This window comes from Pipistrellus kuhlii, unplaced genomic scaffold, assembly GCF_014108245.1.
Source record: "Pipistrellus kuhlii isolate mPipKuh1 unplaced genomic scaffold, mPipKuh1.p scaffold_m20_p_6, whole genome shotgun sequence".
NCBI classification, from domain to species: Eukaryota; Metazoa; Chordata; class Mammalia; order Chiroptera; family Vespertilionidae; genus Pipistrellus; species Pipistrellus kuhlii.
Window position 1 is genome coordinate 20,496,088 of NW_023425562.1, and position 22,586 is coordinate 20,518,673.

General features: G+C 38.3%; 1 protein-coding gene across 1 annotated transcript in view; it reads left to right on the top strand.

Moving 5' to 3' along the window:
• CCDC178 (coiled-coil domain containing 178) overlaps positions 1 to 22,586 on the top strand; it is a 212,537-nt gene that overhangs the window by 124,314 nt on the left and 65,637 nt on the right. Inside the window, exon 18 of the mRNA XM_036418712.2 lies at positions 20,232 to 20,381. Coding sequence (XP_036274605.1) covers positions 20,232 to 20,381 — 150 coding nt within the window. The remainder of the gene's footprint in view (positions 1 to 20,231; positions 20,382 to 22,586) is intronic.

Here is a 22,586-nt window from a genome sequence, read left to right on the forward strand (position 1 = left end):
AAGTGTTTGCTGAACAACGTTTAACCTTTCTGCAAGTTGTTTTTGAGTTTGACACACATCTTCATCCAATAATACTTGTAATTGTTGGTCTTCAAATTTTTTCGGTTGACCTGGATGTTCTTTGTCTTTCACATAGAAATCATCACTATTAAAGCTTTTAAACCAGTTCACAAGATCTTGAGTTGGAGCATGTTCATCAGTTTTCCGAACTATTCATCAGCACTTTTATTCAAAATAATAAATTGTAACTTCCTGCAAATGCTCTATTTTTGGCATGAAATTTGACATTTTTAAGTGTAAAAATATCTATGATGCTAACATCTTCAGCAAATTTGATATACATATCAAATCATGTATATATATTAACATATGTGTAACTCCATCTATTGAAAAAAATCTGCATTATTAAAGAGGGCATGCTCAACCTATTTCAGTCTTTATTTCTGCAACTGGCCATGTGGTCACAGATAGTATTTATAACTATCTTCTTCCGTTACCCACTTCATATTCTTTTGTCATCAAGAAAAGATCAGCTGGTCATGGTTTTTTGCCTGGTGGGTTGATCCAAACCTTAATTCCTGAAGACTGGGCCATTAACAGTCCTCCCTGAATTAGGTTGTGATAATTTTCAATTGATTTTAATCATAAGATGTGGGAGTAATAAGAGATAATGCCTAGAGGATTGACTGTATTTCAGACATGCATTTCGTTACTCCCATTGTGTAGTAGCAAGACAGTTTCCCCTTCTCCATCAGAATAAATCACCCAGACAGAACAGTAACCCTCATTTTTGTTTGTTAATTTAGAGGGGGCCATGGTCGGGTAAAAGTCTGAACTTCTAGTTCAGTGGAGTAATTGTTGTGTTCACTGGTTGAAGGCCTTTCCTTTGGCTCTAAAACCTCTGGATGAGCAGGCCTATTGCCATGGGGGTGGAAAGCAAAACTTTTGCCAGTGGGACATTAGAGGTAGGAATGAGTGGAGCCATTTCCATTTCCATCCCTTGATTCATGCACTGGTGAGTCCTGACAAAGGAAGAAATGGCACCATATGTTGGATGCTGATTAAGATCAGATACTATTGTACATCTTGGAGGACATTGCCTCAGACCCACAAGGCATTAGCATTATAAAGAAAAGACGTGGAGACCTAGAAAAACAGTTAAACTTGAGTATCTTTATGATAGGTTTGATATAGAGCCAATAGTAATGTAGAAATCTGATAGGTCAAAGAGTGAGAGAGAATACAGGAAATGGAGGGAAACTTAGCAAGGCCTGTTTGTTCAGATTCTTCTCAGCATCTCATGTCTTCAGAGATGAGGATGCTCCTTTACTCTGGGTACCTGGTTCTGCTTTCCTGACTGAACTTGAAGTTTTCACCACCTGGTATAGGACACACAGCTATTCAATTAACAGCAGTCTAAGTGCTGTCATGAAGGAGTTTTTCAGCTGTAATTAAGGTCCCAAGTCTGGTGATTATAAGAAAAGGAGATTAATCTGGTCTAATCTAATTAGGTGAGCCCCTTTTCCTGGGAAAGGAGATTTGAAGTGTAAGAAGGATTTTGATGGGAAATTCTTTGTTGCTGGCTTGAAACTGGAGTGGGCTGAATGGTAAGGACCTGAGGAAGTCACTAGGGCCCCACAGCAGTAGGCGTTGCAGACAGCCAGCAAGAGAACGGGGGGTTCGAAAGGGGAAGCCACCTCTGTAGAAGCTCAGCCTGCCGCTACCCCCTGGATTTTTAATCTGCCTTCCACACCCTGGGTTCATGATTCACAAAGCCTAAGTCAGAAAATAGCAGGAAAATTGGGTGACAACACTTTCCGTTTAAAAAGTTTTGAGCTTATTTGGTTTTTCATTTGGTATTAATTTAGTCAAGGTGAAGTTTTAGAATGCATCTCCTTTGCAATAGTACAGCCATCATTTATACTGTGACTACTTAGAATGGACTTATCTTAAGGGCTAGTGCGGTGGGGTGCTTCTCCTTTTTCTGTGTCCGGCACGGAAAGGGAGAAGGACAGGTTCCTGAGTGGAGGAGCTGGGGATTAAGAAATAAAAGAAAGAAAGAGACAAGATGCAGAAATAGATCCAAAAGTTGGGTGCTGGATGGATGCTGTCACTCTGATGGAGGGACAGACAAAACAGTGCATTTATTGATTTCCAGATGGGGGTTTAAGATCAAAGAAGTTTTGGGTGTGCCCAGGAGACCTGGGTAAGTCAAGGTCCTATTCGTTCCTCATTCCAAGCACATGGATAAAGATAAGAAATCAGTACTGATAACAATCTCTGACATTTTGGGAGGCTGTTTCTGGGAGATGCCCATGCCAGTCAGCTGATATGAATTTAAAGGTCATCCACAGGCTAGCTTTAGCAGATTCTTTCCAGAGGAAACTGAGAATGAACCTGGACTGGTGCAGAGCCACTGATCTCCTGGAAGTGCATAAAAGTGCAGCAGGAACCCCCTGGGGCCTGTACTGAACTATGGCTTGTACTGAACTATGGCATGACCATGGCAGTGCCGTTCTAGGGGAAAAGCCCAGATACACAGAGAGAGCCTAATGGAGAAATGTCTGGGGAGGGACCACTGAAACTATAGCCGGAGTTCTATTGACGTATTTACGGAATATTGTGGTGAACAGAATTTGAGAAATAAGTGTTATGCCCAGACTTCGTGATCCCCAAGGACCACCAGGGAGCTGAGTCCAATGCAATAAACAAAAGAGCCTTTTCCATGCTAGCATGGGCTCTGTCCCACTCACGCGGGCAGCATGGCGGAAGAGAGCGAATTTCGCCCAGTCCAGGGGTGGTGATGTCACTGCCTTGGCTAACCCTGATTGGTTGGGTGAGGGCTAGGGTTCAATTACAGAATGGAGGATGACTCTGCCCTGCCCCACAGTGGAGTCAGGAGCCCATCCTCGCCCCGCCCTGCCCTCTCATTGGCACGTTAAACCTTGATACTACTTTTGTTTCTACTGGGGAGAAAGGACGTTGAAAATTGACTTTTTCATAGGATTCTCTTACAGTAAAACTGTAACAAACTCTGGGTGTAGCGCATTGCAATAAAGCAAATTATATAAAATGGAACTATGCAGATACTAATATTTGTAAGCATTAATGCTTTTACCGTCCATGAGTGCAATTTCCAGATATGAAAACACTAAGACTAAGTCATTAAGGAGTGTCAGGGACGAAGATGAACTGGAAAGGCACTATCCTAAAGGCATTTAAATTAAATTTAAATATTAAAAAAAAAAAAACCTGCAGGTCTGTATACTGCCAGGTTTGTGATTTAGGAATTATAAGATAGTTGAACATGATAAAAAGCTATTTGCCTCTTATTCTGCTTTTGGATTTTTTAAAGGCTCCTTTAACTGAGGGACAGAAGATCAGTATATAGTTATTAACCATGAATTAGTAACTGATCAATAACTATTAAGTGATTATTAAACATTAGTTATGGTTTCTGAAAACACAGCATTTAATCTCCATTGCCATGATCTTCTTACCCACTTCTAGCCTCTAAGCCACTTTCCATATTCCTGGACTGCTCTGTGGTGACATTGACCACTAAGGTCCCTTCTGGGCAGCATTCTGGGGACAGAGGCAGACTCCTGGGCTGCAGCCATCCTCTGACATCTGGGCTTTCCTTCCTCTTCCTTCTCATCATGTCCAGTCAAAGCAGGAGCAAATCCCCTAGTCCCGTGGTCTGCAAACTGTGGTTTGCGAGCCACATGCGGCTCTTTAGCCCCTTGAGTGTGGCTCTTCCACAAAATACCACAGCCCGGGCAAGTCTATTTTGAAGAAGTGGCATTAGAAGAAGTTTAAGTTTACAAAAATTTGGCTCTCAAAAGAAATTTCAATCGTACTGTTGATATTTAGCTCTGCTGACTAATGAGTTTGCCGACCACTGTCCTAGCCTTGTCCTTCTTTTCATTCAGGTTTTCATCTGTTTTGTCTGAAAGCAAATCAGCCTCTTCATCTGAGTAGCAACAATGGGGGCAGGTGGAAAGCTGTTGTAGGACATCACTTACTGTGCTCGTTCCATCTCCCATAATAGGTCAAAGCCAATGGGCATTTCATTAATTAATTTATATGTTCCCCTGTGGAAACTACCACATATTGTCTGTAGTCATGTTGGCAAAGGGACTAACACCAATTCTTTTGTATTTCTGATGTTCTATCTGATATCTGTGATGACCTTGGGAAGAATTTGAAGCAATAATATTAAGAATTCAGCATTCCTTTAGCAATTTTAAGATATATATATGTGTGTGTGTATATATATATATATATATCCACACAATTTCTATAACATAGCCGAGGATTGTCCGTGGGTTCAGTCCAGAAGCCTCTCAAATGGTAGCCTGTACCAGATGTTTCTGCGGGAGTAGTACATATAATGTACCTAATTTTGCAAAACTACACAATAGGTAGACATTTCCTTTTCACCCCAGCTGGTGATCAGTTTATGCCCTGAAGCTTGGAGATTTATAGTCCTTGTAATTTTATCCTAAACAGAGTAATTGGGGATGCTTTCCCAGTGCTATTACTTTAATTAGTGTTGAAGACTTAGCCAAGATGTTAAATTTTGAGGTAATGAATTTCATCTGAGCAAGATGTGCTAGGTAGGTGTGATAATTTTAAGACAGCTAATATCCTCACAAATGATCTTCTTATTAATTTTAGAGTTCTTATTTATTTAGGATTCTTGCCCCAGCTTATTCTAAAGTCACTTAAGGAATGTCATGCCAATGACAAATCACTAAGTCTGTTTTTATCAAGATCAAAGGCCAACACAAGAAATGCTCTGAAACATACCAGTTGTTTTTTTTGTTTGTTTGTTTTGTTTTTTAACAGATAATTTGCACAAAATAATTAAATGTGCACAAGAGTATAAAATATTTTTTAAAGTTTTAATGTTCAGGAAAACTAAGTTATAATTCAAATCATGGTTTCCTCAGCAGCAGACTTTTAATCTTGTTGAGTGTGTGTTTTCTTTTGTTATTTAATATTCCAGGGGAGATTTAAAAGAAATGCTTAGGTAAAATTGCGCTTTACAAAAATTTCTTATAAAGAGAAATCTCTCATCAAAGACCATGGCCTTATTTTTGTAAAAATTAATTGTTTAAAATACGTTTGGTTTATATGAACAGAAATCACAAGTGTTTGTCATAGTCATCTTAGGCCTATAGTTTCATTTATAGATGTGTTTTCTCATCAGCTGGGTTTTCTTTGACATTTATGTCTTCCCTCTGTGGAAAAGGCTGGCATTTCTCCACCATTTTCTGGCCATTTGGACACATGTGGGGGTACAGAATAATCACCAAAAACAAATGGAGAGATAATAACAGGGAAGACATTTGGTATGGTGACCCAACATTAAAGCTGACTGGATATGAACGTGAACAGAGTGGTTCAGTGGTTGAATGTCGACCCATGAACTAGGAGGTCATGGTTCAGGTCATGGTCAGGGCACATGCCTGGGTTGTCGGCTCGGTCCCCAGTGTGGCGCGTACAGAAGGCAGCCAGTCAGTTATTCTCTCTCATCATTGATATTTCTGTCTCTCTCCCTCTCCCTTCCTCTCTGAAATATCGTAAATAAAAATATATTTTTAAAAAAGAAAGTTGACAGAGTGAAGCCTGCCATAGACAGTGTGGCTCTGCCTTTGTATTCTCTTCCAGTTTTACCATTTAGGAAAATATAATCTATCCCAGAATTCCATCACCCAACTGTCTAATAAATGAATAAGGCGTCTAGCTGGAAAATTAAGGAGAAAGAAAACTCCAAAACTAATTTTTCCAGAGTAAATCTAACTTTTGAATATAATTATGAGGATTGAATTGCACATGATCATCTATCTCCTATTTTTAATTTTTCCTTAATTCTCTTTTCTTAGCACGAAGGTTGGATATAAGAAGAAAATTAATATATGGAATTGTCTAACCAAGTGAGCAAAGAATTTGGTTGCCAGTCCATTTTTCCCATATGGGAAACGGGAGAGAAAGTGAGATTGTGCTAGTACAGATCTGAGTGGTTTTAGGCTAGAGAGTTCATTTTAGAAAACTACATTTATACTAAAGTTATGGAAAATTACAATATTCTTCTACCAAAATATAAAGGTGAAGCTTATAATCCACCTTAAATTATGATATGTCATTTATGAATTTATGAAGGCAGGATAAATACTTTATCTTTAATACAACAGTTTGGTAGAGACTTGCTGAAACCTCATTTGTCAGTTTTGGCAATGTGAAAAGTTGGGGGGAAGAAAATCAATAGACAAACCCTACTTTCATGTTCAAGAAAAATATAAAGCACTAGGGAAGAAAATTCAAGTTCCATACTTCATTATTATCTTATTAAATAGAGCTACAATGCACTATAATAATTATTATTTGAATTTCATATTAGTAATATCTCTTTATAGTTTACTATGGATTTTCACTTACACTTTGTTATTTTATTTTTATAACCATCATTTAGGCCATCGGGGCAAATTTTATTCTCATGAACAGAGGGTAATAGTGTTACACATCTAGTACATAATAAATGTGATACCTGTTATTCTTCTCATATCTTACTGCTATCCTTGTATTGATTGTGTTTAAATAAATGGTTGCTTTTTTTTTTTTTACTATAAACTGAGAAAAGGTAACTAGTAACATGAAAAATTGGTAAGGCTTCGGAAGGGGTAGATGTAGGAAGGAGGGAGTAAAGAGGGGAAAAAACGAAAGTGGACATTTGTAATATTATCAACAACAAAGATAAATTTTTTAAAAAAGGAATCACACTGAATAACTCTTTTATAGCCCTAAAGCTAACTGTAATAATAAAAGCGTAATATACTATTTAGATTAGACAGTCGAAGGACCTTCCAGACGTCCTTCCGGATGAAGCTGGTGCTGCAAGGGCTGAGGCAAGCCACCATAGCTGCAAGGGCCGAGCCCCTTGCACAGATTTCATTCATCGAGCCTGTAATTATAAATAAAAAAAAACAACTGGTAATTATAAATAAAAAAAACAACTGTGGTATGTACATACTAGTACAACGGAATAGTAATTCATCAATAAAAAGAAATGGGCTATCAAACCATGCAAAAAAAATGGTTAGAGGGATGTTTGACTTTCCCAAAATCAAAGCAAACAATTTATTTTTATTTATTTATTTATTTATTTAAAAAATAGATTTAATTGATTTTTTACAGAGAGGAAGAGAGAGGGATAGAGAGTTAGAAACATCCATGAGAGAGCATCATAGATCAGCTGCCTCTTGCACACCCCCTATTGGGAATGTGCCCGCAACCAAGGTACATGCCCTTGACCAGAATTGAACCCGGGACCTTTCAATCCGCAGGCCGACACTCTATCCACTGAGCCAAACCAGTTTCGGCATAATTTTTATTTAAAACAAATTAAAATCAAAGAAATTAAACAATCTATCACATTAACAAAGGAAAGAAGAAAATGATCAAATTTTAGTCTCAGTAGATATAGAAATTGAAAATAGAAAATAAAGATAGTTTGTGAAATTTAAAAGCCATTCGTGATAATTCTCAGCAAAATAATTCACTTAACATAATGAAAAATTGCATTAGAAGCTACAATTAGCTTCTAAATTTTAAAATATTATTTGCTCATAAGAAGTTCAAAGGATAAACTACTAAAATTAATTCATGAATTTGAGGAAATCAGTGGATATAAAATAAATAAAAATACAATATATTTCCATGCACTAGCCACAAATAATTAGAAAATAAAATCATGCAGGGCCAGCATGGCTCAGTGGTTGAACATCAACCTATGAACTGGGAGGTCATGGTGGTTTGATTCCTGGTCAGGGCACATCCCTGAGTTGCAGGCTCGATCCCCTATGTGGGGCATGCAGGAGGCAGCTGATTTATGATTCTCTCTCTCTCTCTCTCTTCTTCTCTCTGAAATCAATAAAAATATTTTTAAATAAAATAAAATATTAAAATGAATACTATTTATAAATGAATAAACATAAAATATTTAGGTATACTAATATATCTATCAAAATTTTCACATGTTATATAAATGTCTATTCACTATGTTGTGTACCTGAAACTAAATATAATATTCTAAGTCAACTGTAATTGAAACTTTTTTTTCCCAAAGAAATACTGTGGGATTGTAATTATATGAAGATCAGGATCAACAAAGCCTGTGGGTTGGGTGTGTGGTTCATCACTGACAGCAAATGGACGTGAGGGAAGCTTCTGGGTGATTTGTTTCCATATCTAGGTGGTGGTTTTGTACGGCTATTTAGTTATTAAAAATTATCAATTCTTATAATTATGTATAGCAGTCTTTTATAAAATATATATATACAAATTGCAAAAATTTTGCATTTTTTTTATAAAACAGAATAAGGTGAGTACTGAATATATTAGTATATTCTGGATTAAAAGAGCAGTTTTGACAAGTTTATTCTCCTTGTATTATGTAGATAGACATAAAGCTGTATGATTATCTCAGAAGCCCAGCAATCTGTTTATAAGTACATTTGTAATAGTTGGTTACTATTTCTGAAAGTTTAAAGAATAGTTCACCCAACAATTTCTTAGCCTGTCCATATACTTTGGGTTTTGCATCAGTCACCATACTTGAATCTTACTTGTAACTACATCTGACTTGGAAAGAGGGGGCAGGCTGGACCCGACTACGACTTTAATGAAGAACAAACACATTGCTGTGCTACAAGCACACCAGCTGACAGCTCAGAAGCAAGCGTGCAGAAACACGCCCAGAACAGCAGCAGGAAAGGAAAAACAAGACCTTGAGAGCAGGCAGGGGTGATTGATTTGCTGATTTGTTTTTGTCTTGGGTAATTTCCCTAGAAGAAATAATCTCTCTAAGAGAAGGGTTTTCTGGTGCTTGGGTTGTTTTTTAAAAAACTAGATGTTAAATTTTTACTAATTCAAACAATTTTTCAAAACATGCAAGCACTTTTGTAAAAACATTTGCATGGTCAGCTAATCAGCAGACAAGTTAATTATTATTAACTGGAGAAAGTTTTACTTAGAATTTTTCACTAATTTTAATTTTAGCACTATAAAACATAATCAATGAACAGTCAAATAGATAAAAAATGTATTTTGAATAAGAGATGATAGTTTATCTATCACTTTTAACATAAGCAGTGATTTAGTTAGCGGCTCATGGCATAGTCCATATCATGTTTGAATTGATTTTTCATTGTTTATTGATATGCTACAAGTTATTTCACATACTAACAGAAAACAAATGTTTCATACAAAATGAATGAGTTATTGAATTTTTTTTAATTCGCTTATTAATGAACTTGTTGCAGAGAAACAGTAGTGCTTGATTTTCCACCATTAAACTGTTTTTATGAAACATATTATTAATTTTTCTAAATCTACCAGCTAGCACAATACCTGGATCACCTTAGTGGTTTTATATTGCTATCATAATATATTACTGCAAACTTAGAGGCCTAAAATAGCACTAAGTTATTAGAGTCCAGCTCTGAATGTCAGAAGTCACATGAGTCTCCCTGGGTTCAAATCAAGTTGTTGGGCGGGCTGCGTTCCTTTTTGGAGACTTGAGGAAGGCTTCTGTTTCCTTGCTGGCTCTGATTTGTGGTGGGAGTCAGGTTCCTGTCTACATGCCGGCTGGTAGCTGAGAGCTCTTTCCACCTTCCAGAGACCATCGGCATTCCTTGGCTTGCAGCCTCCTCCCTCAGTCTCCAAAGGGAGAAGAGGAATCGGTCTTGTGCTTCAGTTTTCTTCTGCTGCTTCATTTCTTTCTCTAAACGTCAGCCTGGGAAGAGTCTTCACTTTCAAGAATCCACATGATTAGGTAATCCCAACTAGATGATCAGAAAAATCTCTTCATCTCAAGATCTGTGACCTTAGTCATGTCACAAGGCCCCTTTGCCATGAAGAGTAGCATATTCACAGGTTTCTGGGACCGGAGCACCAATAGTTAGCCACAAGAAGCCCGAGGACATGCCTTCTGAAGGGCTAACTTGATCATGAGAGTCTGGAAGAACGGATGACCTACATGGACTTCAGATAGCTTCCATGAATGTTATCTTATTCACAATCAAGCTCAAGAGTCTATCCTTTTAAGTGGGTCCAAATTTCCACACCTAACGGCATCTGATTCCACCTGATGGCTGTCCTTGGGCCAAACATTATTCTGAGGTCAAAGGAAGGTAGACATTTCACAACACTGAAGTTTCTGGAGTTGATGTAGTATTTGATTCAAGAGGCTCCACCTCCCTTCTTTTTTTTTCTTCCTCTTTCTCTCTCTCTCTCTCTCTCTCTCTCTCTCTCTCTCTCTCTCTCTCTCTCTCTCTCTCTCTCTTTCTCTCTCTCTCTTTCTTTTTTTTTTTTTTTTTTTTTTTTATAAAAATAAAATAAAAAACACTCAGGAGGAAGAAAAATTGGTCTGACAATGGCCAGGGCACAGGAGGTAGGCAATGAAACCTGGCCCAAAGCAAGGCTGAATCCTAGGACACTGAGTAACATTTCCAGTCCCATCTGAAGAGAGTGGTGTAATAAAGTGTTGTTTATACTTAGAAAGTGCAGTTTCTATTTAAAGCATGTATCACTGCTTCATATTGAAGTCACTGAAATAGGCAGGGAATGTATATTGCTTTGTTCAAAAATCTCTGGGCTAAGCCTATTTGAATGCTGCTTTTGTGTCCTTACATACTTTCTTTTTTCTTAAAGTGTTCATATCCATCTGCAGCCCTGAAGAGCCTCTGTAATTTTTAAAAATCAACTAGTTACTTCATTTAAGACTGTCTTACTATTTTTTTTTTAAATTTTAATCTCCCGAGTTGTGAGAATGCAGCTTAGCAAAGTGTACAAAGGCAGCAAAGCAGGTAGCTCAGATTTCTGTTAGTCTTCCAAGGAGAACCCACAAGTAAACTGGAATACAACACAGAGAGATGACACAGTAAAATGCTTTTACAGACTAGGATGTAAAGAACTGGAAACCTTATTATTTTCTTCAGTAAACATGTAAATGGATAAATTCCTGTAATCGTGAAATGCTTCTTTACAGAATAAATAAAACCCTATAAAATGCCATCCCTGTGTAATATTCTGAAACCGTGGTCGGCAATCTGTGGCTCGCGAGCCACATGAAGCTCTTTGGCCCCTTGAGTGTGGCTCTTCCACAAAATACCACAGCCTCAGAGAGTCTATTTCGAAGAAGTGGCATTAGAAGAAGTTTAAGTTTAAAAAAATGTGGCTCTCAAAAGAAATTTCAATCTTCGTACTGTTGATATTTGGCTCTGTTGACTAATGAGTTTGCCCACCACTGCTCTGAAATGCCCACTCATTTATTAACACCCCTTCAGGAGGAGATAATAAAAATCATTACTATTCAACACACCCATTTTCTCTGTAGAGGTAGCTCTGCGTTCAACTGGCATGAATATTGTGCAGTTTCATTCCCCTATTCATTTGTTCAATAATATAACTATTATTGAAGGCGGCTTTGTACCACACAGGGGCAAAAATATTAATAAGACACAAAGGTCACAATAGGTGGAAATGAGTATTACAGGTATTAATGTTAATAAAATATGAAGTTATTCAGATACTATTCTCTATGTTGTAAATTACATCCTCATGACTTACTTTTCATACATTTTTTTTGAAAGTTTGCTTCTTATTCTCCTTCCCCTTTTCTGCTCATCCCCCCATCCCACCCCTCTGGCAGCCATCATTTTGTTCTCTGTATCTGTGAGTTTGTTCCTGTTTTGTCCATTTTATTTTTTAGATTCCACATTAAAGTGAAACCTTATGGTATTTGTCTTTCTCTGTCTGACTTAGTTCACTTAGTATTTTGCCCTCTATATCCATCATTCAAGATTTCACTTCTGATGGGTAATATTCCATGGTATATGTGAACCACTCTTCTTGATCCAACATCTGTGAATGGACACTTGGATTGCTTTCATGTCATGGCAATTGTAAATAACGCTGCAGTGAATTACAGGTGCACGTGTCTTTCTGGGTTAGTGGTGTGTGTTTCCACTTTGGATAGATACCCAGAAAGAGAATGTCTGGGAATTCCTATGTTTTGTTTTGTTTCTTGAGGAACCCCATGCTGTTTCTCATAGAGGCTGTGTCAGTTTACACTCCCACCCACAGGGGTGAGGTTCCTTTCCCTTCACATCCTCAACAGCACTTGTGATCTCTTGTCTTTTTAATAAAAGCCTTTCTGACAGGCGTGAGGCGATGTCTCGTGTTGGTTTTGATTTGCATCTCCCTGGTGGTAGTGAAGTTGAGCTTCTTTTCATGTGTCTGTTGGCCATTCCTGTGTCCTCTGCCTTGAGGTATTTTATTTTATTTTATTTTTTTAATATATTTTATTGATTTTTCACAGAGAGGAAGGGAGAGAGACAGAGAGCTAGAAACATTGCTGAGAGAGATACATCGACCAGCTGCCTCCTGTACACCCCCCACCGGGGATGTGCCCGCAACCAAGGTACATGCCCTTGACCAGAATCGAACCTGGGACCTTTCGGTCCACAGGCTGACGCTCTATCCACTGAGCCAAACCGGTTTTGGCTGCCTGAGGTATTTTAAATCCTATTTCTACTTGAGCTACTTTATACAGTTTGGTTGGTGCCCTAATGTGAAAAACAACATCAGGTGATTAGAGATGCCTGTGATCTTGATTTCTTAGAAAGAGGAATATCTGACTCCTATCTCACTGAAAGGAGCCCAAAGAAGGAAGCATGAATAGTAATTCTATGCATAGGATATTTTGTTAGACTGAAAGCTATTTCCTGTCTTTATACCTGGCGCCTCTGTGACAGTATGCCCAATGTTTCCTGGCTCTTCATCCCAAGGAAAACACACTGGGACTTTTTTATTTTTTGACTCAAAGACCGTTTCTCTCTATGAGCATCCAGTTTATTTGAAAGATTGATGTAACTCGACTAGCATAGAATATTTAAAAATTAGAGCATTCATACATATCTGTCTGAAGTCTTAAGACTCTAATACACAACCAAGATTAGGAAGTGCTATATTCCCAGAAAGGGTATTAGCCGGATGTTAAGACTGTCTCCAGCCTTCCTGTGTGGTGTTGAACAAGAAACTGACTTTTCTGTCCTCCAGTTTTTAAAGTTTCTATTCCTTATGGGCATCCACCAAATTGTTAATTCTCTCTCTGGAGCATAAAAATGGCTGCCATTGTCAAGAAGGGCTTTGATTTTCTACTTCATGGACTCTCTAGTTTTTGCATGTAATATAATTAGCATATATTATTTTATAACATATGGGTTTTGTAAAGAAATATTTAAAATCTGGCATAACTTGAATGTTGCAATGAAATTGGCATTAAACTTAAAAAATACTTTAAAGATTAAGCAGTGTCTACAAACACAAGGTGAGATCAGGTTGCCTGATCACATCAGTAGGAAGTCACAAATGTCATATATTTTCATTTTCAACGAGTTTACTTAATTTATGCCAGAGTATACATTCTGGAACTGTTTAGGTCCATTTTTTCCTCATTTGTAATACAGTTTCCAGGCTCAGTTTTTAGAGTCTCTGCATTTATGTAGCACATTCGTACTTTACGATAAAGTTAGTTGATCATTCCTTAACTTCTTTTGCTGATGACCTTTAAAGCAGCATAATTAGGATAAGTTGTGGTTATTGTGTTGGAATCTCTATCCCATGGGCCGGCCAGCCGGCGCATTAATTCTCTGCATCACCCACTCTCACAGTGCCATCAGCACAAGATACGATTCTTTGTAATTACATAAGGAAAGGGTCTATTTAGTGTTAACTGACCTTTCCGTGGCTGATCAGCCTTCTCCACCAGTGAAGTAGAAATGTATATCATTAAAATGTGAGTAAATAGGAAACCTTCAAAATCTTAAACCATTCCAGCCAGGAGGTGCATGTGAAGAGAAGATGGTGAAAAGAGAAGCAGACTTTAAAACTGCATTTTAACTTATTGACCAGTGGACCTCTAGTTAAATTCTGATAATGCATGGGAATCCTTAAAAAGGAAATAATAGCCGGGACCGGTTTGGCTCAGTGGATAGAGCGTCGGCCTGCAGACTGAAAGGTTCTGGGTTCGATTCTGGTTGAGGGCATGTACCTTGGTTGCGGGCACATCCCCAGTAGGAGGTGTGCAAGAGGCAGCTGATTGATGATTCTTTCTCATGGATGTTTCTAACTCTCTATCCCTCTCTCTTCCTCTCTGTGAAAAATCAATAAAATATATTTAAAATAAAAAAAGGAAATAATATGCAAATATCTTTTTATTTTCCATCTTAAGCAGTATTAGAGGATACATTATTTAACTCAAATACATACTCAGGATTAAAATTGAAAGTTTCCTTAATAATAAATACATTTAGGGGAATTATTACAGTGACTGTCATTTAGAATGTACACATAGTTTACCAATTTATTTTATGTGTACTGGGTATACTAAAAATGTGTACACACTTTAACAGCAGAGAGCTCAATTTTGAAAATGAAATGTGTTTTAATAAACACTGTCTTTATAATTATTCAAAGAGTATGTATACATTTTTGGGACACCTTATCTATATATTATTTTTAATCCTCACTGGAGGGTATGCTTGTTTATTGATTTTTAGAGAGAGTCAAAGGAAGAGGAAAAAAAAAACAAAAAACCACACACGAAATATTCATGTGAGGGAGAACCATCCATCAGTTGTCTCCCTCACGCACCCCTACCTGGGGTGGAACCCGCAAGCTTTTTGGTATACAGGACGATGTTCCGACCAACTGAGCCACGCAGCCAGGGCTAAGCTGGATTTTTCTTTTATTAAGTTAGAGATTTTAACTTGGAGGAAAGAATTTGTTAGGGCTGTAGGTTACATGTCACTGATTTTAGTCTCCTTGTCGTTTGTTTCTCTAAAGCATTATCCTGGGTACTTAGGGGGGTTACATACAATTATATTGAAGGAGTCGATCAGATACAAATTTAATAGCTAATGGAAGTGGCATTTGGACAGCGTTTCCGAAAGCCACGGAGCTCTTAAAGGAGAAATGAATGCTACAGTCAGCCTGGAGGTGATGGTTCCTTGTTTATGAACCACCCCCACATAAATCGAATGCTCTGACCTGTTTCACAAGCTTCTGCGTTCTAGGCCAGAGAGTCCGTGGAAGAACACATGCAGGGCCCGTACATGGAACACTGTCAGCATCTGCTCACACGTGAACGCTGCCTGGGACCCGTGCTCACCGTTCTCACTGGAAGGATCTCCCGTGGAACTAAAATTCTTACTTGGATATGTCCTCACCCTTTGTCATGTAGCATGCATTCTGACGTAGTTAGCTTTGTGAATGCCTCAGTTCTCTTATCTGATTGCTAGCTCCTTCGGCCCTGAAATTGTATAAATTTTCATGCTGTTATCAATAATTCCTGGTCAAATATATACATGGAACAGAGGCAAAAATAATCAGGAACAAACAGGGTTCATGCAAAGTGTTTGTAAATACCTAGTAACCCTTTCTCTGAGTTCTGAGAGGCAGTGTCACAGTGTCCATTGGTGAGTTTTTGAGTAAATGGGCAGTAGCTGAATGTATAAACCCGCCAGACATCTGAGGTAAGGAGTCCTGTGTGTAATGGGATCCGCTCACTGGGTGGCGTAGCTATGGAGAGTCTCGCTCTGGTCTCTGGCAGAGGTTTAACGGTCAGCTGAAGTGCGGTCACTGTCATCCAACAGTGTCTTAAATTTGTTGTTTGATCTCTCTGTGTCTCCCCGAGTGCTCTGTGTATATAAGTTGCTCAATAAGTTGTGTGTGTGTGTGTGTGTGTGTGTGTGTGTGTGTGTGTGCGTGTGTGTGTGTTTTAATAACTTGGAGAACTAGAGAGGATTTTGTCAAACACAATCCTAGAGAGAGTTTGAGGCATGTCACAATGTTGATGCAGAAGACTGATTTGTTCACTTCAAAATCAAGAATGTTCAAGACTAATTACTGGACAGCTCATGTTGGACAGGAGACTGGTTTCCATGGCAGCACAGACAAAGAAGGGGGTCCTGGGAGAGTTAAAACAGTTCCTTGCTCCTCTGAGGCTTCAGGGTATCGACACATATCATCCTCACAGACTGGCTCCTTGGGAACACTGGGGAGAACCCTTGTTTCTGTAGTAATTAGTGTATAGATTTTAAGGGGGCAGCAATACCAAAGCACCTCAACACACCTATGATGCCCTTAGTAAACTGCATGTTAGAGAATCAGCATGGATTTCAGCATTTGTGTTCACTATGCTCATTCCCACAAATCACAAAGAACACTTTCAAAGCAGCAGTGCTAACAAAGGGACTTGCAGCTGCCAGGTCTCATTTATCCTAAAATCTGCCCCCACCCCCGCTCCCAGCACATTCTAGAAATCTGCTCTAATAACATCAAAGCACCCCTGAATGCAAAACTATCAACACAGTGCCCCAAACTGGCAGAAATGTGCCAAAGGCATGTGCAGGGCCTGGGGAGACTTAATAGATGACCTCAGTGGTGTCATGGGTGAGCATATGTGCAAGGATCTCATGCCCCTGAAACATGGGGGCTGGGAACTAGGTATTATTACGATGCTGGGCAACTGTGGGATATTAAATATGTGGGTACACTTTATTGTTTACACTACTAGTATTATTATAAAGTCCTACGGTCAGCCTATGAAAATCTAATGCAGGAGTCACAGGTAACAATTGAATAGTCCTAAAGGAGCCATGGAAACATCTTCTACACATACATGTACAGTGCTCATGTTTTAATTATAACCATCTGTCTAGAATGCTTAGATTAAGTTGTTTTTTTTCTTATAATCTTCCTTGCCATCAGTCCATCTTAATTTACAAAAGAAAGCAGTTCCCCTGGACATAGACTTCCTCCGGGGTCAGTGTGTCTGCTGGACCTCGGCAGGCCTCCATGGGCAGCGGCATCTGCTGCATTCGGCCGAGGCAGCATGTAAGCTATTCACAGATACTCACCATGTCTCTTCTCCGTATCAGGCCACACTTCCAATGTTGCATCATCTTGATCATCATTGTTAATTGGAATGGAACCAATATCAATAAATCTGGCTTTGAGGTGTCATTTTATTTAGACCTTCTTAGGGTGAATTTAAAACATACAGAAATATAATAAATGCAAAAGTTTTGTTTATTTTATAATTATACTTTTGTGTGATTTTGAATATAAATCTCTCCTACAAGACCTTAAGTTTTTGAGGCTTACAGTTATATCTCAGAGTGCAGTGTACAATAATTGCTCAATGAAAAGTTATGAATAAGTAACTGAAATGAAAATGAATGAGTGAAATAATATTGTAAATCAACTCACAGTGCAGTTACTTTAATCTACAGAGAGTTTCCCCTAGTGGTTTTAGAAACAAGTCATTTTTTAAGTTCACATTTAGCCATGACCATACATAGACAGGTTATACAGTCAGATTCATCTAGGTTTGAATTGAAAAGCCCATGAAAGTCATCATCTTCTCTTACTAGTTTCTTCTTTCTTCTCACCCTTTGATTATATCACCAGCCCAACTTTTGTGCCTGTATTAAATATTTTCTACGGCTATTATTTTATTACTAGAGGCCTGGTGCACGAAATTTGTGCATGGAGAGGGGGGTGTCCCCCTCAGCCCAGCCTGCACCCTCTCTAATCTGGGATCCCTAGGGGGATGTCTGACTGCCAGTTTAGGCCCCATCCTAGCAGTCAGACATCCCTTTCACAATCCTGGACAACTGGCTCCTAATTGCTCACTCTCTTGCCTGTCTGGTCACTCCTAACTGCCCCCACCCTGCGGCCTGATTGCCCCTCACTATCTCTGTGTGCCAGCCTGATTGTCCCTAACTGCCCTGCCTTCCAGCCTGGTCATCCCCAGCTCCCCTCCCACCTGGGGCCTGGTCATCCCACACAGCCTGCTTGTTCAGTTGTTTGGTCATCCCTCACTAACCCCCCTGCCAGCCATCTTGTGAGGGTGTGAGGTTCAATTTACATATTACCTCTTTATTATTAGGATTTTATAATATGTTCAGTTCTGTAGTGGTAGCATTATTTCTCCTGGACATTTTCTACCAATAATGATCATTCCCTCTCAGTCTCATTTGCACATTATAATACTGTTGGTTAAAATTAAAACAGTCAGAGTTGTGAGGTGGCATAACTCCACAATTCATTTTCCTGGTATTTACTCTAATGATGGCATGTAAAATAGTAAGAATGTTGTGATACATTAATTAAAAGTATATTTATTTAAAAGTAAAACTGCAGAGTACACAGTTGAGCAAAGGATAAAATGTCAAATATATCCCCAACTAAGTGCCATTCAATAGGTTAATGCAAATCTTCCCACTTTTATAGCATTCCTCTCAAATTCCATGTTTAAAGTAGCCATCTAAGGCTTGCAAGAAATGTAGTTGAGAAATAGAATATTGCAGGGATCAGATATATGTTTATATTCAATCAAGCAACAAATAAATTCAGCCTGATTCCTTCTTCTGCCTAAAGAACATTTATCGAAGTTCCAATTTAACCACTTGAGGATTAGATTTTAATATTAGTTATAAGATATCAAAAAGAATTGTGCCGAAACTGGTTTGGCTCAGTAGATAGAGCGTCGGTCTGTGGACTGAATGGTCTCAGGTTCGATTCCAGTCAAGGTCATGTACATTGGTTGCGGGCACATGCCCTGTAGGGGGTGTGCAGGAGGCAGCTGGTCGATGTTTCTCTCTGATCAATGTTTCTAGCTCTCTATTCCTCTCCTTCCTCTCTGTAAAAAATCGATAAAAAATATATTTTTAAAAATTGTAACCATTGTTTTGAAAGTATTTGCACCAAATAAAAAATAACCATAGATACTTTGTCCTCCTACTGAAAGATAACTCTATGTAAATTTAGGCAAGTTTACTAGATAGAAGTTTCTATCAAGTAAATATTTTCATTTTTAAAATAATTTAAGATTAAATTATTGTGCCACAATCAGGACAAGAACATTTAAAATGGTTCTCAGCTCATCATTTTGGCTTTTTTGAACAACAGCTATGACATAGCATAGTATTGATCATTAAGGATCAATATGGATACCAGGCTTTAATGGGAAATATGTTTGTTTACCTTAATAAATCTTCAAGTGTGTAAATACAGAAATACTTGTACAGACAATTTTCTGCTGAATTACATTTTATCTATGCACATTCTTATACCACAGTATGTTTATAATAACTTATACTAAAGGTTTGATGTAATGGCAATCACATTTTTTCGTTGCTTCACAGTGTTTTATTTTCATGTCTAGTTATTTCATCATCATTATCATTATCATGATTAATCTGCATTTAAGTGTTTTGAAAACTTTTTGCTACTATAAATAATGTTGTAATGAATAAAGCTTTTTGCTTAGAATACATTCCCATCAGAAGAAATACAAGTTTGAAAATACTTACGGTTGTTGATGATTCCATATTTTTTGAAGGAGTAAGAGAAATGTCTGTGCTAGAAATATAAAAAGGATCAGTAGTTAAGCTGAATTAATACATCCAATTTAAAATGAGAGATCGGCCCCTAGTTGCTAGCAGGTAATGTTGCAAAAGTTCTATTCTAAGTGGTTCATATTAGATTGGACATAGTCATAAGTGTGTTACAAAGTTCTCAACTATGCACAAAAGCAGATTTAACCTTTAATGCAACTAAATAATACTAGTAAGAAATAATGGCTCTAGTTGTGCTATTATGGATGCTTCTAAATGTTGAGTCCTTGCTCCTGCCTTTTACTCTTTCCTTCTCTCTGTTTTGAGTGTTTTTTTGGGAGTGCCACCACTCTGAAATTTCTGGATGTAGGGTTCTAAACTCCCAACTGTCTTCAACCTATTTGAGCAATGGAGCTTGAAGAAAGGAAAAAGGGGTGGGAAAATGGAAGAAGGTTGCTAGGAGACTGTGTGGAGCCTTCCAGGACTGGGCCCTTCCTAAAGCATCCTGGAAGGAAGTCCAGAAAAGAGGGGGCAGCGAAAGGTAGACAGACTCTGATAAATCAATGTGAAACAACAACAAACCGCATCATGAAGGAAAACTATGAATCCAAGGAGCATATTTTTGTCAGGGGAAGCATCTTTTTTGGTTTTATTGTTTTTATGGAATATATAATATACTTTTAGATGATTCAAATGCTATAAATCCAGAAGTAACTTAAAATGATTTTAATGAAATATACCTATATATTTGTCTTCCAGAAACTACAAGATGTTTCCCTAGCAGAAAATCTACGTTTAGCTCAACAGTATCAGAAATTACAGATGGATTTCTTGGCAGAGAAGGACAATTATTACAACCAATATGATCGACAGTTATCACTTAATTCTTCAATTAGAGATAAAAGAGAGGTAGGTTTTTAATTTAAAAAAAAAATAACGATTTACTTGACATATATGATATAAAAAGTTATGGCGGTCAGCCATGGGGTTTTGATTCTGATGGTGGTCCTGTATATGCCACCAACTGGCATGTTTTGGGGTTTTTTTTAGAGTTCTGTGGTATATTTTATTAAGCGTTTGAAATTTGATTTTGAAAGGATACTTGGGAAATTTTAAAATATTAGTTTCTAATCCACCATTTTATACTACTTTGCTTTTCATGATTATGACCTGGAATACCAAATTTTTATATTTCATACATTTACATATTTTATAGACTCCTAATTTCAATTCTGTCTATAGGTAACTTCCCATGAGGCATCTCTAAGTTGTCCTCATGATGTATGGGCTTCAAATTTTGGTTTCTGTTTTCTTTCAAATATGCGGCTTAATTAGAAACTTGGAAAAATGGTTGGCCTTCTTGGTTCCTGGAAATCACTGGGAATTCTAATATATTCTGTAAAACCTTTCTGCAATGAAAGTGGAAAAGGAAAACCTACAATATACTGCAATGAAAAGGAAAGAGAATGTTTCATTACTAGAATGTTATCCTTCCTCAGTATCCTCCAGTCTCTCATGGACAAGAAAAATTCTTTTTCTTTGAATCTGTTTCTTCCCAGAATTTAAATTTCAAAAATAGAGGCATGATTACTTTTGAGAATATATTTTTATTGATTTCAGAGAGGAAGGGAAAGGGAGAGAGAGAGACAGAAACATCAATGATGAGGCAGCATCATTGATCAGCTGCCTCCTGCACGATCCACTGGGGATAGAACCTGCAGCCTGGGTGAGTGCCCTAACCAAGAATCAAACCATAACCTTCTGGTTCATAGGTCGAAACTCAACCACTGAACCACACCAGCCGGGCAAGGCATAATTATTTTTTAACAGTTTATCCATAAGAACCAGTAGACTGTAATGGATCCTTTGTCTTCTTGTTGTTACCATATTACTGTACTATAAATAAGAAGTTTAAAATTCTACCACAACGCTCATCCCTCATTATTATGGAATACTGGGAAGACAGAGGGCCAGGATTGGAGTACTAACTACACTGATACTAGCTCAGTGATCTTGGCAAGTAATTTACCTTTTCCGACTTTAGTTTTCTCATCGGGAAAATAAGATCTGCCTCAGAAGAAAAGTGATTAGGAATAAAAAAGATAAATCTATGGTTACTTAGTTACTTTAAAAATAAAGGGATACCATGTGAGTGTGAGTAACCATTAAATTCACCTGGGGTGCTGCCCACAAACCCCCTGTGCATCTGCTCCTAATGCAGGTTCATGCTTCCCAGTATATTGGGAGAAAGGACGTTTGTTTCTCTTAAGAACTTGTATTGAAGCAGTAACAAGATAAAGGTAGCTCAGTAGGTAAATGTGTTTGGGAAAGAACAGAGAAGAGAGTTCTTTACATCCAAATTGTAGTGTCCTGCATCGACCATGCAGCTTTCAAAGGCAGGATGTGTCCCTGGAGCCTCTGTCCATCACTCCATGCCTTTGACATTGTGATTGAGGTTAAACGTGTTCTGTTTGTTGCTGGGAATTGAGGAGAAAAGCAGTTGCTATGCTGCATTTCTTTTTCTAACCAGGGGGGAAAGAAAAGAATCCTGTGTGCTTGTTACTGGTTTGCATAGGGGCCTTTGGTGACAAGTGAATGTGGTAGATACCGGTATGAATAGTGAGAAGCTCGTGCCTTGAAGAGAGATTGCTGACATAGTGTTTGCACAGTAAGAACAAAATTATGGGCATGTCATTTTGGACTGAAAGCAAATCTTGGTTCAAGATCCGAGGAGTGAGACCTTCGCATGGACCGACAGGGGGCGCGCGAGGGGCCTGGGTTTCCGTTGGCGGGAGCCCTCTGGCGGGTCCCTCTCAGCACACCTGTTTCAGGGGAACCAGCAGAGATTTATCTATGCTTCCCCTCATTCTTCATTTCCGCCCTTCAGCGGTGGAGGTCACCCAGTGCAGGCTGCCCTTGTCACTGTCATGTCGGATCCATTTGCTGCGATGGACAGAGAAGCCTTATTGCTGCTGGGAGCCCTATCAGGGGGAGATTGTATGTCACTGCGGCTAATGCACTGCTTATGCCGTGGAACTCGGTCATCAAACCTGCACAAACCCTTCAGTATTTCAGTCCATTTCCTTGACATTGCAACGTTACCCATAGGTTCGA